The sequence below is a fragment of the Lactuca virosa genome, chromosome 2 (genome assembly GCF_052849685.1).
Source record: "Lactuca virosa cultivar CGN04683 chromosome 2, Lactuca_virosa_CGN04683_v6, whole genome shotgun sequence".
Taxonomy (NCBI): domain Eukaryota; kingdom Viridiplantae; phylum Streptophyta; class Magnoliopsida; order Asterales; family Asteraceae; genus Lactuca; species Lactuca virosa.
The window spans coordinates 241523858-241539614 of NC_136427.1; the positions used below are offsets into that span (position 1 = coordinate 241523858).

Consider the following 15757-nt stretch of genomic DNA (forward strand, 5'->3'; position numbering starts at 1 on the left):
TTTATGAAGTAGAATATATGTGCCTTGTCTGCATAACGCAAAAAAAAAAGTGATTAAGAAACTATTTTTGGAGAAAAAAACAAATAAACAAATAAACATCCTAGAAATTCATTCAGTGTTTTTCTCTGTATAGGCTGACATACATTTTTAATGAAGATTGTTTGTTTTTTAAAAGATTGCAGACATCAAAACGTCTACCATCTTTTTCTAGAAGATATGGGATGATCATTTCTAAAGTGTCTACTAACTCAAAAAAAAAAAAAATCATTGGCTTTTTTTCCCTGGTTTTATTTTATTTTGTAATCAAATTTAATATTTTAAGTGATTAATTTTATGAAATTTACTTTAATGACGTTTACAAATTGAAGCAATTAACCTATTATTTTGTAAGAAGTTTATATAAATATGACCAAGAAAAGTAACGATCAAAGACATGCATGTCTTTTTCTTTGTTCTATCTGAACAAAATATTATACACATAAATATCATTTATTATATGAAATTTGTCCATGATAAATAGTTATTTCATTTTTTGTTTAGAAATTATAATGAATAATAAATTATTGATTATTTTGAAAATGTTACATATTATTATTTATTCTACCCTTATTGTGATCATATTTAATTATATTTTCTTTTATTGAAAGATAAATGTCTTATTTATTTGACTAAAAAATAAATATGTAATTATTTATCGAAATAACCAAGTATCCGTTGATGATGATGAGAACGAGATTCAACCACATGTTATTGCAGCCATCGAGAATATGTCTCACCTGATCAAATTGTTTTACCGAATCATATTGCCGAAGAGTTAATGTAAAATATAGGATGAATGTTTCTGAAAAACTTTGTTATGGAAGTTGTATAAATCAAAAGGTTTAAGTATTATAATAAACTGGTTACTAGAAATAATCTTTTAAATTTTTTTTATAAAATCAGTTATTTTTATAATCTTTTAATCATTTCAAAATTTATTAACAAAGGAACATGTAACATGTTTAGTCGTCACAACACCACCATAGTGTTGCATATAGGTCTAATAGATGGTATTTATTTTTTTTAAGGTAAAATAGTTGTAATCGTTTTTCATAAGAATTTGTGAATCAAAATTTTGCAGTTTGCATAAAAAATTATTTGTTTTTAGGAACTTATAGGCTAAATTTTATGTTTATTATATAAAAAAACACAAATCCAAAAAAGCAAAAAAGATCGCAAAATTACTAAAAAATCAAAAAATAAACTAAACTTGAAAAACAAACAAAAAAAACAAAAACTCAAATAAAAAAATTCAGAGTTTAAAAGGGTTAAAAAATGTCTTCTTACTTAGGAAGTTATTTTTTACATGTGTTGCAAAAAAATAACAAATATATTTTTTTATGTTTTCGTAATCGACTATTAATTATATTAGTTTACGGTAGATAATGTTTGAACGTTGCAACTTTATGGTTACTAATTTAATTTATATGATTTCTAAATTTAAACATGATGTTAAATTCAAAACACAAATTAAAGTTGTTTAAAAAAATATCTTTAATGTTGTCATTGTATAACTATTTATATAATTTACTTAATTTTTTAATTTAAGTGTGATGTTAAATTCAAAACATAATGTCAAATAAAAAAATTGGTCTAGTAACTATATTTTTTAAGAATTTTAAAAACAAAATATGTTGTTAGATGAAAATTTCAAATCAAAATGTCAAATTAATAAATAAAAAAATTAACCAAAAGCATGTAAAAGAACATCAAATATTTTATTTTAAATTAAATTCAAGTATATATATATATATATATATATATATATATATATATATATATATATATATATATATATATATATATTGAAATTGATTAACCTTAATAATGTTGATAATGTTGAGTGTAAAAGCTCAATTTATAAAAAAAATAAATAAATAAATAAATAAAACATTTTACTTAAACCTTTGAAACTTTAAAAAACTTTTCAAATTCTCTTTTGAACAATACTTTAAACTCTTAATTATTCTAATTTAGATGTTTCTTTTTCTATTTTCAATGTAATACTAAATTTATTAATCTGAATTAGATAAAAACATTTTGTTTTAATGCTTCCAATTTATAATTATTAATAATATATTTGATTTTTTTAGTTTAAATATGATTGTAACATCCCAAAAATATATATAAAAAATTTATTTTTAAATTCATTCCATTCATAAGAAACTGATACCAAAATATTCAAAATGTCATATTGTATCATAACATTAGAGTACAAATCCCAAAATCACTAAGTGCGGAAAAACATAGAGTAACACGGTGCGATCAAGTCAGGCCTTTCCCCTTTGAACCAGAGGTACATGAAACAGAAACTGAAAACTGTAATCATAAACCTTAGTGAGTTCCCCCAACATACCACATACAAATCAAACATACTACAAAACATACTGAACAAACATGGTGCCAAGCATATATGGATGTCGGCCTGCCCCTTCGGTCTATTTCAACCGGATACTGCCAAGCATATCTGGGTGATGGCCTCCCTCTTTGGTCTATCTCAACCAGATACTGCCAAGCATATATGGGTGTTGGCCTACCCCTTCGGTCTATTTCAACCGGATATCGGGTCTATTTCACCCCCTACTACTACCACATAATATCATAACAGTAATCACCGAGTCATCATACATATACAAACATGATTGATAATTATCACAAAGACAATCATCATTGTATAACATAACTAGTGGGTCGGCCTTGATGTCTTCGATCCACGGCTATTGCGAAGGAAGACTCACCTCACACTGTGGGTGTCAAATCATACTCAGCGGATGAATCACGAACTCCTCTCCCTATTACATGAGCATAAAATTCTAATTAGCAATTAGATTGCATTCCAACCCAAATGCCCAAAACCCTAATCCCCGACTTAAGGCAAAAAGGTTCCTTTACCTTTGCATTATTGGGCCTCCTCCCTCCAAGGCCCAAATCCAAAACACCCAAAAATGTCCAAGCCCAACCAAAGGGGCTTCTAAGGCCCAATATGGCCCAAAGACATCTAACATGGTCCTAGGCCCAAAATGCCTTGTTAAAACAGGTGGGCTTGAGGCTTAACCTAGACAAGCCCAAAGCCCAACAAAACCGAGAACCCAAAATCCATTTTGCCCACTGCTTACGTACGCACGGCGTACTCAGCATATATGCCAAACATACGTTGGCCTTGACTCAGAATCGGGGTGTTAACCCAGTACGTGCAACGTACATGGGAGTAAGCCCGGCGTACTGGTCAGCCAACCCAAAACCACCTTCATGACTTATTTCATTAATACCCAACGCCCAAAACTTAAATCCAGACCCCTAGAAACGTCATAAGCCATAAAGTTGCAAACTTTATGCTTTTGCATGCATGGATGGGGCTCAAAACATGAATCAAGTCCATAAACACACTTGGTTGGTCCCTAACACTTGCATGGTTGAGGCTTAACCATCAAGATTCAATTTTTATGACTCATGACACCTCCAAGAGCTCAAAAGGACAGCTCATATGGATTGAAGTTCCTTAACTCCAAGAATCCAAATTATGGGACCAAAAGATGACATTTTCCAGCCTAAAACTAGATCTAAGCATGCAATGGTCAAGGTTCAAACTTTATACCTTTAAAGAGCTGGAAATGGTGCCAAACTTCTGGATCTACAAGCTCCTTCCTTGACCTTGCTTCTTCCCAAACTTCCTTTTTCTTCAAAACCAACAAAGATCACCAAAAATACCAAGGTAAGCTCAAAAATGCATGTAAGAGGGTTAGTGTTCGAGTTTGACACTTAAAGGACAAGGGAGGCTGAGAGGGTGAAGATCATGAGGGACTTAAGGTCTTTAAATAGGGTGTAAACCCTAAAAATTAGGGTTTTCCCCTGCATGAGTACGCCCTGCGTAACCCCACGTATGCCCAGCATAGGTGGGCGATGCACGCGACCAAGATTCAGCTAATACGTTAAGCGTGCTCAAAGAGTACGCCCTGCATACTAGCCAAAGGACCATTTTTGCAAAGATTTAACTTAAGGAGGGTTGAGAAGGAAACTTACAATGGTCTGGATGTTACAATGATGTTAAATCCAAAACATATATATTATAAATATACATTTTTACTTTAACTTATTGATGTGTGTAAAACCAACTCGTTTTATTCCTACTCTAAAAATATAATTTAAACATACAAAGGCAGTGAACCTGTCTTTTAGTGGTATAGTTGAATAAGTAGGGTGTCGAACTCGAGGAACATAAATTAACCTAATAACTAATTTTAACCAACAAGTAATAAAAGTAAAAGGGTTTTCTCTAGTTTTACAAGACTAGAAACTTAGACACACTAACTAACACGCAATTAACTAATCAACTAAAACCAAGTAAAAATTCACCAAATTTAATAAAAGGTTTCTGCTTAGGTTCAACTCATTCACTCCTATGGTTATTTATGGCAAAGCAATAGATTAATTGTTATTGGTTACCGACTAAAGTGATTAGATTCGCATTCGTTATTACCAATCCTTAGAAAATCAATTAATTTAAGCAGTGATCAAGTGTTTAAGCTAATTAATTCCCTAGTTCAATTATTCGGATTAAATAAGACTTGTAATTGGTTAATCAAATTACTAATTTAATTAGCCTCTTGTTGTTGGTTTATCAACAAGCTCACACATTAATTTACCCATTCTCCAATTAATCCTAGTTTCATATTCACTAGTCCTAGGCACATAACAAAGTGTTCACATAAATCATATGAGGTAAACAACTAAGAGATGTTCATGCAGCCTAATTGCTTTCCTATTAACAGAGAATAGTTATGGTTAATGCATAAGGATCTTTAACAAGCTTAATTTAACAAAATCACCAATTAACAATTAATCAAACCATAAAATTAATCCATAAGAGTAAAATTGTCTCCCCTAAACAGAAACTAGTAAATTTAGATCATGATTACAGTAGTCAAAAAGCTAAAAACGAAAGTAATCAACTCAAACATTGTTTATTTCAAAGATAAAGTGGAAAATTAAACCTAAGTTGCCTTGAATCTTCTAAGAATGATAGATTAGGGTTCTCCTCACGTTCTCCAGATCTCCAAGGGTTTCCTTAGTCGCAAAGAATTTTCTAGAAAAGCCAGAAAAGATCCTCCAATCGGATTTATTGCTTCTATTTATAGATAACTCAAAACAGGGGCTACTCGTCGAGTAGACAACCGACTCGCCGAGTACCCTTGAAGAATTCGTGTACGGTAAGGACTTTACGTGTTGCTTCGCGAATCTTCATGGAAACTCGTCGAGTAGACGATTGGACTCGCCGAGTAGCTTCAGGTTTGTACTCCTTTCTTCATCCTGCAGCTTCTAATTGCATCTCCTTCCTCCTTTTTGATCCCGAGCATGACTTCTGGACTGAAAATACAATTTAAACATTATTAAGTACCTTTTGTCCATAATATGCAAATAATTAGCTAATAATTGATAAACATCTATACTAATTATATGGCTAAATATGCAAATATCAAAATACCCCACACTTGACTTTTGCTTGCCCCCAAGCAAAACTGAATTTTAACACACTAATACTACATAAGACAATCCCAATCAAACCCAGCCATTATGCCAAGACCGCAACGCATGCATTTGTGTCTAAAGTTTTTCCTAAGGACCCCCCTCAATTCTAAATACTCACAATCCTCATAAACACTCGCCCACTTCTTTTGAACAATGCTCATTTTATGCATCCCTCCGAATCCATCCGCAGAAAACCTCCTAGTCTCAAGGTGTTTTTGGTTGAGCAACCCAAGCATACATAATCTAAAAATTACAATTTTTCGATACCACTATGGAGCTTTTGGGAATTCTTCACTCTTTGATGACTTGATCTTTATTTTCTTTGAATTCTTCAAATTTGCCACCTTTTTGATTTTCTTTGATTTTTGGGTATCTTCAACTTTTTGGAATTTCTTCATAATTTTGATCTTTTGATCTTCACTTTAATTGCTCCAAAATTCTTCAAACTTTTCTTGTAATTCTCTCTCTTTTTTTTACATGTAACTCACTTTTTTTTTCACTCAAAACCCTACATGCTTAAGCAGGGGCGCTCAACTTCAACCTTTATTTATTAAAGATAAAAATTTTCCTGGATACATTTCTGGTACACGATGCTAAACTTATTGCATCCCTCAAACTAAGCGAGGTTATGTTTTTGTCCCATGATGTCACTAGAACAAAGGGGGCCACAAATGCACTATAACGTGTATAGGCTCAACTAAACATTTGGGTCTTCATGCAATCATCAAACATAACACTTAGCATGATTCCTAATTGCTTTTTACCAAATTTTTCTAAATTAAGATCCTAGCAATATTAATGCAATTTTTTTTAAAATTAAGCATAATTTAGGATTCTAAATTTACTAATATAACCAACCCCCTACCCCACACTTAATTCATGCAATGTCCCCATTGCATGTTATGCATGAAAAGAAAAATGCAAAAATAAAGAGGGAATTGGAACAAACTCCCCTGGGATAGCAGTGGCGAGGTTGATATCTCTTCTCTTCAGCTCCATCTTCAATTGACGTTAGACATGGGAACAGCTCATCCATGTCGTGGGTGTCATGTCTCGTGTGGAAAAACATCTAAATAGCTCCTATTATTAAGGAAAAAGCTCTCAGAAATCTCCAGGAATTAATCTTCATGATAATATGAGTAAAAACTGCAGCGAATGTGCCCAAAATCCGAATCATGAGAGTAGAATCTTGAGTGACTCGTCGAGTAGAACGGGAACTCGGCGAGTAAATTGACTCCAAGCAGAAAACCGTGATATTGCAGATGGACTCGTCGAGTCCAATATGTGCACTCGGCGAGTAGAGCGCTGAGTGGAAAAAATAATGTTATGCTTTTTATCCTTTGCTAATCTGCTGGAATATGATAATTCAACGACTCTTCTTCGATTTCTTCAGTAAATAACACATTTTGTCACCCTTATTTCTAACGGACTCGATCCTAAACTTGAAATTGCATACTCTCATCTAGACCTGACCCTCACTCTAGCCTTGACCAATGAGACTCTTATATTGCATCCTAATCTTCAATCCTGAAAAGAAACAAGGCAACCACAGTAAAAGAAAACAAGCACACTTCTAATTAGGTCTTAATACATAAAAGTTCAAAACACAAAACCAACAAAATAAAATAACATCCAAATTAAAAACATAAACTTTCAATCTTCTTCAATATCATCTCCTCCAGCTCCACCCCCACTTGCTTGATTGTTCCTCCTCTGCACACGCTCCTCCCAACTCATCACATATGGGAATCCGGGTCCGGGCCTCGGCACAATATTCATTTGTTCAAAGAGATAAACAAATGACTCGTTGTTATAATTCATACTTCTACCAAGGTCATCTTGGTACCCTCTTGCCTCAACGTGGTACCAATCCATAGGCAACTCATCATCCGCCGGAATGACCGGTGGGTCTTCTCGGACTTGCTCCCTCCTTTGCCTCACCCTTCTTCCCGGCTCCTCCGGTACCAACCTCGTCCGCATTGGGGATGCCAATGTGCCCCCCACCATAGTCGTCAATGATCATCGCCCTCCTATATAAGGTGGTGCTAAAAGGAGGGGACGGAACCATTGTCAACATCCGAGCTTCCCCTTTTTCAAAAATCCCATATGTTCTCGCAAGCTTTGTGACAAACATGCCCCCGTTGATCTTTGAGGTGACCCGCTCTTTGACTGCCCCTTCTGCTAAATATTTCGCCAAGCAATATGGCAAGTTGCAGAAAACATCGGGAGTTATAATACTCTACATATAGAAAATGTCAAGGGTGGGAACTTTGTCATCATCCTTCCTCATGTTGATGGTGCTAGCAACGAGACGGTGGATAAGACGATGGATGGGTGAACGGATAAAGCCTTCTTGGGCGGAAGATGGAATATAGACCCGGTTGGCGATAGTATTCCACCAAGTCGATGCCACCACCCCCTCGGGCAAATCTTTGTGACATTGTTCTAGGAAGGTTTCAAAATCTTCGGACATAATCACAGCTTGATCATATATCCCCATCCTCCAAGCAATCTCTGCAATGCTACATTTTTGCAACTCCCCTCCAAGACAGAAAGTAATAGTGTTTGGATTGTAATAGTCACTACCACCTCAGAAGGAAATAGTGGCAAAGAATTCCCAGCACAACTCTTGATAAACGGGCTCTTGAATTTTGAAGAGTCGGCTCCAGCCATCGCACACTATATTCATCCCCTCATTGTTGAAAGACTTGACCAAATAAGGGGTCAACTCCTCCTCGAACCCAGTTTGACCAAACCACTGCCAGTCAATTGCATTTGAAACATATATTTCCTTGCGTTTCAATGCTTCCAGTTTGTTTTTCGCACGAGCCAATGAAGATTTTGAGGTAATGCTTGGAAAGTTTAACCATGAAAGATCCCCATAGTCACCTCCCCTGGAACTATGCCCTCTTCTAGACATGCTGCCTAAAAAACACAACCAAACATACCAAAAACAAAACATAGGAAGATTAAAAACAAAAAAATTCCTGGCTTCTGCAACATGGACTCGCCGAGTCCACGAACCGACTCGGCGAGCAGGATGAACTTTGTGAGTCCAAATCTGTTAGATGAAATTAACCAGCCAAATCTAAAAATTACTTCAGGGGTTTGCTTCGGTATGTTCCAGGAGCATAACTATGTAAGAAATTTTGTCTAAAACGTCCTAATTTAACAAGAACTCAAAACCCTAAAATCCAAGTTTAGTCAAAATCGGGATTTTGCAGAAATTAAGGGTATAACTTCACCAAAGATTGAAACTTTTAACAGATTAAGAGTGAAAAATGGTTACCTTGTGGTTGGATTTGGAAGAAAAAGGAAGAAATCAAGATGAAAACCTTGAGGGAACTCGCTCGTCGTGTACGGGTGGCGGCTGTGAAATGTTGAAATGTTTCTCAATTTGGGTTAAAAACCCCTTTTACTGAATGTGAAAAAAATAAATTTTTTTTCTGGTAAATACGTGGACTCGCCGAGTAGGTGTACCTACTCGCCGAGTAGTTTTGCGATTTCGCGTTTAATCGGGATTTCTCAAATGGACTCGCCAAGCAGGTTTAGGGACTCGACGAGTCGTTTATTCAGAAAGCAAAAAAACAACGAATTTTTAAATTTTATGCCACACCCCACACTTGAGCATTGCTTGCCCTCAAGCAATCATCAGAAACTTAGAAGAAGAATGATAAAAGCAGATCCTAAGAAAAACTTAAAATAAAAATGAAAAAGAAAGGAAAAAGAAAGCAAACTCTAAACTCGGGTTGCCTCCCGGAAGCGCTTCTTTTTAAGGAGTCATTAGTTGGACTCCTTCCCGCGTACGTTTCTGTAATCCCTTCCAACAGCAGCCCTTCTTCAAGTTCTTCATTTCTCGGAATTCCTTCTTCATATCTTTTCACCCTATGACCATTGACTTTGAAAGGAGTTCCATCTCTTGATATTAGCTCAATAGCTCCATGTGGAAAAATTTCCTTTACTATAAATGGACCATCCCATCGTGTCTTAAGCTTGCCCGGAAAAAGTTTGAGCCTTGAATTAAAAAGTAACACCTTTTGTCCTTCGTGAAAGTCCTCATTACCCTTGAGTCTTTTGTCATGCCAATTCTTGGTCTTTTCTTTGTAAATCAAGGAACTAGTGTATGCCTCATTCCTTAGTTCTTCGAGGGCATTCATTTGCATCAATCGGTTGTTTCTAAGTTAAGCCAAATCAAAATTGCACATCTTTAAAGCCCAAAATGCTTTATGCTCAATCTCAACTGGCAAGTGGCAACTCTTCCCATAAACCAACCTATATGGTGTAGTACCAATAGGTGTTTTGAAAGCTGTTCTAAACGCCCAAAGTGCATCATCAAGCTTATCCGACCACTCTTTTCTATTACCTCCAACCGATCTTTCTAATATTCTCTTCAACGCCCTATTTGTAACTTCAGTTTGCCCACTCGTTTGAGGATGATATGATGTTGAAAATCTATGGTGGACACCATATTTTTGCAACACCTTAGCTAATTGATCATTGGCGAAGTGGGTGCCTCGATCACTAATTAAAGCCTTTGGAACTCCAAATCTTGAAAATAATTTCTTGAGAAAACGTACCACTACTCGAGCATCATTCGTGGGTAATGCTTGTGCCTCCGCCCATTTGGATACATAATCGACTACTACCAAAATGTATTTATTTCCGTTTGACATTGGGAAAGGTCCCATGAAGTCAATTCCCCAAACATCAAATATTTCACAAACTTGAATGATATTTTGGGGCATCTCGTTTCGTGATGCAATGTTTCCCGATCTTTGGAATGAATCGCATTCTTTGACAAATTTTGTAGAATCTTTAAAGATAGTAGGCCAATAAAAACCCGAATCAAAAACCTTCTTGGTCGTATATTGCGCTCCATGATGTCCTCCGGTGGGCCCGCTATGACAATGCTTCAAGATTTCCCGACTTTCTTTCCCGGATACACATCTTCTTATCATACCATCAGCACAGCTACGAAAGAGGTATGGCTCATCCCAAAAGTAATACTTAATTTCTGAAAAGAACTTCTTCTTTTGTTGGCGGGTCAAGTCTTTTGGGATGTATTAACTAGCTAAATAGTTAGCTATATTTGCAAACGATGGAATCTCTCCTGCTATAACCAATAAATATTCTTCGGGAAATTCATCTCCAATCTTGTTTTCTTCTAACTCTTCCAAGTGCGGGTTTTCCAATCTCGATAGATGATCGGCAGCCACGTTTTCCATCCCCTTATTATCTCGTATTTCAATGTCAAATTCTTGTAGCAGCAACACCCAACGAATCAACCTTGGCTTAGCATCTTGTTTAGCAAAAAGATACTTAAGGGCAGAATGGTCGGTAAAAACTATGGTTTTTGACAAAACCAAATATGAGCGAAATTTATCAAATGCAAAAACCACTGCTAGTAGCTCCTTTTCTATAGTAGTGTAGTTCTCTTGTGTTGGGTTCAGGGTCTTACTTGCATAATAGATTGGCTGAAAATGCTTGTCAATTCTTTGTCCCAAAACAGCTCCCACCGCAAAGTCACTAGCATCACACATTAGCTCAAAAGGAAGACTCCAATTTGGAGCTACCATAATAGGTGAAGTAGTTAACTTTTCCTTCAACAAATGAAATGCTTCAAGACATTCTTTAGAAAAGTTAAATGGGGCGTCCTTCAAAAGAAGTTGAGTCAAGGGTCTTGTGATCTTCGAAAAGTCTTTAATAAAACGCCTATAAAACCCCGCATGGCCTAAAAAGCTTCTTACCCCCTTGACATTTGTTGGAGGTGGCAATTTGGCTATAGTGTCCACCTTTGCTCTATCCACCTCTATCCCCATCCTCGAGACCTTGTGTCCTAGCATAATTCCTTCCTTCACCATAAAATGACACTTCTCCCAATTAAGGACAAGGTTGGTCTTCTCACATCTTGCTAACATTAGATCCAAGTTGGACAAACAATCTTCAAAAGAGGACCCGAAAACCGAAAAGTCATCCATGAAAACCTCCATAAACTTCTCGATCATATCGTGGAAAATGGCCATCATACACCTTTGGAAAGTAGCCGGTGCATTGCATAACCCAAAAGGCATGCGTCTATATGCAAATGTTCCACTCGGGCATGTAAAAGTAGTCTTCTCTTGATCTTGTGGGTCGATTGGAATTTGAAAATATCCCGAGAAACCATCGAGAAAGCAATAATATAGATGCCCGGATAGCCTCTCGAGCATTTGATCAATAAATGGCAATGGAAAATGATCCTTGCATGTTGCACCATTTAGTTTCCTATAGTCGATGCAAACACGCCACCCGGTCACCGTTCTTGTTGGAATTAATTCGTTATTTTCATTTGCTACCACCGTCATTCCTCCTTTTTTCGGTACCACCTGCACCGGACTCACCCATGGGCTATCAAAAATTGAGTAAATAATCCCGACATCTAATAGTTTCACCACCTCCTTTTTCACAACTTCTTGCATGTTCGGGTTTAGTCTTCTTTGGCGTTGAACTACAGGTTTAGCCCCATCTTCTAAGTTAATTTTATGAGAGCAATAAGTTGGACTAATTCCCTTGATGTCGGTTATCTTCCATGCTATAGCACCTTGCCTCTTCTTTAGTACCCCCACAAGACTTTATTTCTCATGTTTGGCCAAATCAGCAGCTATAATTACAGGTTTTTGTTGACCCTCTTCAAGAAATGCATACTCCAAGTGATCTGGTAGTGCTTTCAGCTCAGTTTTCGTGTTCTGGACGTTGCACACGTCGAGTTCAGTGATGAGACTCGTCGAGTCCTGGGCAAATTTCGCGACTAATCGGGATTCTTTGGATGTACTCGTCGAGTAGGTCGAATCTACTCGGCGAGTAGACTGTTCAGTGCTTTTGATCAACTCATTATAATAAACTTCCTCAAGCAGTCTCTCTATTTCCAGTAAGTCGCTTTCAGCATCGAATTCTTCATCAAAGGTGATGGTGGACTTGTTTGGTTCTTCATTATTCCATTCCTCCATCAATTCTTCCAACATATCAATCGAAAATGTTGTGTCATCACTACTCCTTGCGTGCTTCATGGCTTGATCAACCCTAAAAGTGACTGATTCGTCCCCCACCCGTAGAGTAAGTTTGGAATCTCGCATGTCAACTGTAGCGCTTGCGGTGTTAAGGAAAGGTCTTCCAAGAATGATCGGGACTTGAGGATCTGCTTCCATGTCTAAAACTATAAAGTCCGCGGGGAAACACAAACTTATCAACCTTCACCAATAGATCTTCGCATATTCCCCTTGGGAATGTAACCGTTTTATTTGCTAGGTGAATTGCCATTCGAATTGGCATCGGCTCCGGGAGATCTAATTTCTTGAAAAATGAGTATGGCATGAGATTTACACTCACCCCTGAATCAGCCAATGCATAGATGGTGGCTAAATTTCTGAATTGACAAGGCAAGGCTAAGCTTCCCGGATCACCCTTCTTCTTCGGTAGTTTGTTCAACATGGCAGCTAAACAATTCTCATTTAGAACCACTTTCTTCACTTCTTCCATCTTCTTTCTATTAGTTAGAAGCTCCTTGAGAAATTTGGCGTATTTTGGCATTTGTGCAACCGCTTCTATGAATGGTATATTAAGTTGAAGAGCCTTTATGTGTTCTAGAAACTTCTGGTAGTCTTCTTCATTCTTTTCTTGTCTAGCTCGGGCTGGATATGGCAGTGGAGGCTGATATGGCTTAGCAGGAGACTTAATTTTCTGATCAGGTGTCGGACTCGTCGAGTCCATATCTTGGACTCGGCGAGTAGTGTCTGGGTTCAGCTGGGTCTGATTTTGGTTCTGATCTTCTGCCTCCTCCTTTTGTACCAGCTTCGGATCTTCGTTATGAATAGGGGCCAGAGGAGTAATTATCTTTCCACTCCTCGTTGTCACAATATTTATATGTGCGCCTCGTGGATTGTTTTCGGTATTACTAGGAAGTTCTCCCGGTGCTCTTTGATTTATTTGTTAGGCAAGTTGCCCCAGCTGCTTCTCAATGTTGTGAATAGATGCTTGCTGATTCCTTAATATTGTTCTTGTATCTTGTATTGCAGCATCGTGGTCATTGTGTCTTTTCTCGGATGCAACTACAAATTTAGTGGGCATTTCTTCTAAATTTGGTTTCTTTTCTTGTACCGGCTCCTCCTTTTGGTAAAAACCCCTTGCCTTTTGTCTATACTTCTCCTCCTTCGCCTTCTTGTACTCATCATAAGGAAGCCATTCTTTCTTAGGTTTTCGCCAATCGTCATCAAATCTATCACCACTAGAATAGCATACTTGCACTTTCTTATTTCCCGTTCTCGTCCAAATCACAATCTCTAGTTAGATGAGGCCCATTGCAATTCTCACATCCTACCCGAATAGCATGGATTGTTTGATCCATTTTATCCATCCTCCTATCCATGATTTTCAACATTGCCATAACTGCCGACAAATCTTCTGAAGCTGCATAAGCTGATCCCCTTGTCACATCATTCCTTGGATTGTGGTATTCTCTAGAATGCTTAGAGAATTCCTCAATTAGTTGCTTTATCACCGGGGGTGCCTTCTTTGTGAGCGGTCCTTGCGAGTCAAGTAATTGCCTTGTTGTCACGTTTACTCCATCATAAAAAATGGAGACTTCTTGTTGACTATTAAGATCATGATGTGGGCAATTCCTTAGTAAGCTTTTGTACCTCTCCTACACCTCATAAAGTGATTCTCCGGCTTGTTGCTCAAAATTAGTTATAGCCTTCTTCAACTTGGCTATCTTTGATGGTGGGCAAAATTGATCAATAAACTCTTCTTTCATTCTACCCCATGTGGTGATGGATCCTGGAGGGAGTGATTTTAGCCAATCTTTTGCAGCGCCTTTAAACGTGACCGGTAACATGCGAAGCAAAACGGTGTCGTGGGCCACATTAGGAAAGTTAAAGTAATCGGCTATATCATTGACCTCTTCTAGGTGCTTGTACGCGTCTTCGTGATCTTTTCCATAGAACGGAATTTCTTTAAGTTGGGCGAGTATGTGGCCTTTAAGTTCGAAGTTGGCATTTTCTGGAATCGCGGGTTGCACGAGTCCCCGACCGGTATCTTCACGCATCCTCTTCTTCCACTCGCCCATGGTAACTTCATCGATGTTAGCCATGGTGCCACCGAATCCGCCTTCTAGATCGCTACCTTCTTCAAATTCGCTTTCTTCCTTTTCGGATTCGTACACGATGTCTTCCTTGATTGGGTCTTCGTTTGCCAAGGAAGAGGTGCTGGATGCTCCTGATTTACTGCTCTTTTTCTTGCTAAAAACGGATTTGAGATTCTTTAAAGGTGAGTTCTTTGAAGAAGCGGATTCTCCAACGGTTTTGCCTTTGTTCTTCCTTAAAGTAGCTTCCGGGTCTTCAAGTGGTGGAGTTAAAAGTATATTGCCTCCTCTGGTCATAAACACTCTGCAATAAAAGTAAGAAAAACGTGTAAAAAGAACAAAAACGAAACAGAAAGAAAATAAAGACGAAACTGGAAATCAGCACTGAACTCGCCGAGTAGGTTCGACTGCACTCGGCGAGTACACTGCCTAAAAGCCTAAAAACAAATAAAAAAAACAAATAAGAACAATTAAAAACTAAAACTTAACCTAATTACTGAATTACAAAAAAAAAAATAACTTTGTGCAAGATAACCTCACACAAAGGATCGATAAAACTAGAAATTAGAATTAATTTTTGAACCGTTCCCCGGCAACGGCGCCAAAAACTTGATGTGTGTAAAACCAACTCGTTTTATTCCTACTCTAAAAATATAATTTAAACACACAAAGGCAGTGAACCTGTCTTTTAGTGGTATAGTTGAATAAGTAGGGTGTCGAACTCGAGGAACGGAAATTAACCTAATAACTAATTTTAACCAACAAGTAATAAAAGTAAAATGGTTTTCTCTAGTTTTACAAGACTAGAAACTTAGACACACTAACTAACACGCAATTAACTAATCAACTAAAACCAAGTAAAAATTCACCAAATTTAATAAAAGGTTTCTGCTTAGGTTCAACTCATTCACTCCTATGGTTAATTTTATGGCAAAGCAATAGATTAATTGTTATTGGTTACCGACTAAAGTGATTAGATTCGCATTCGCTATTACCAATCCTTAGAAAATCAATTAATTTAAGCAGTGATCAAGTGTTTAAGCTAATTAATTCCCTAGTTTAATTATTCGGATTAAA

At 37.0% G+C, this 15757-nt stretch overlaps 1 protein-coding gene and 1 non-coding gene across 2 annotated transcripts; one reads left to right on the forward strand and one right to left on the reverse strand.

Annotated features, from left to right (window-relative positions):
* Positions 1-12699: 12699 nt before the first annotated feature.
* On the reverse strand, positions 12700-13311 carry LOC145158348 (uncharacterized). Its single transcript, XM_079077258.1, has one exon. It carries the CDS (start codon positions 13309-13311, stop codon positions 12700-12702), a length of 612 nt encoding a protein of 203 aa, XP_078933384.1.
* Positions 13312-14198: 887 nt separating this feature from the next.
* LOC145161784 (small nucleolar RNA R71) lies at positions 14199-14305 on the forward strand. The gene has a single exon (XR_013738658.1). It is a non-coding gene; the product is annotated as a small nucleolar RNA R71 (small nucleolar RNA).
* Positions 14306-15757: the final 1452 nt, after the last annotated feature.

What these genes read in the sequence shown, in the direction of transcription:
- LOC145158348 (XM_079077258.1), bottom strand. Translation starts at nt 13,311, where the DNA reads ATGGACTCGACGAGTCCGACACCTGATCAGAAAATTAAGTCTCCTGCT.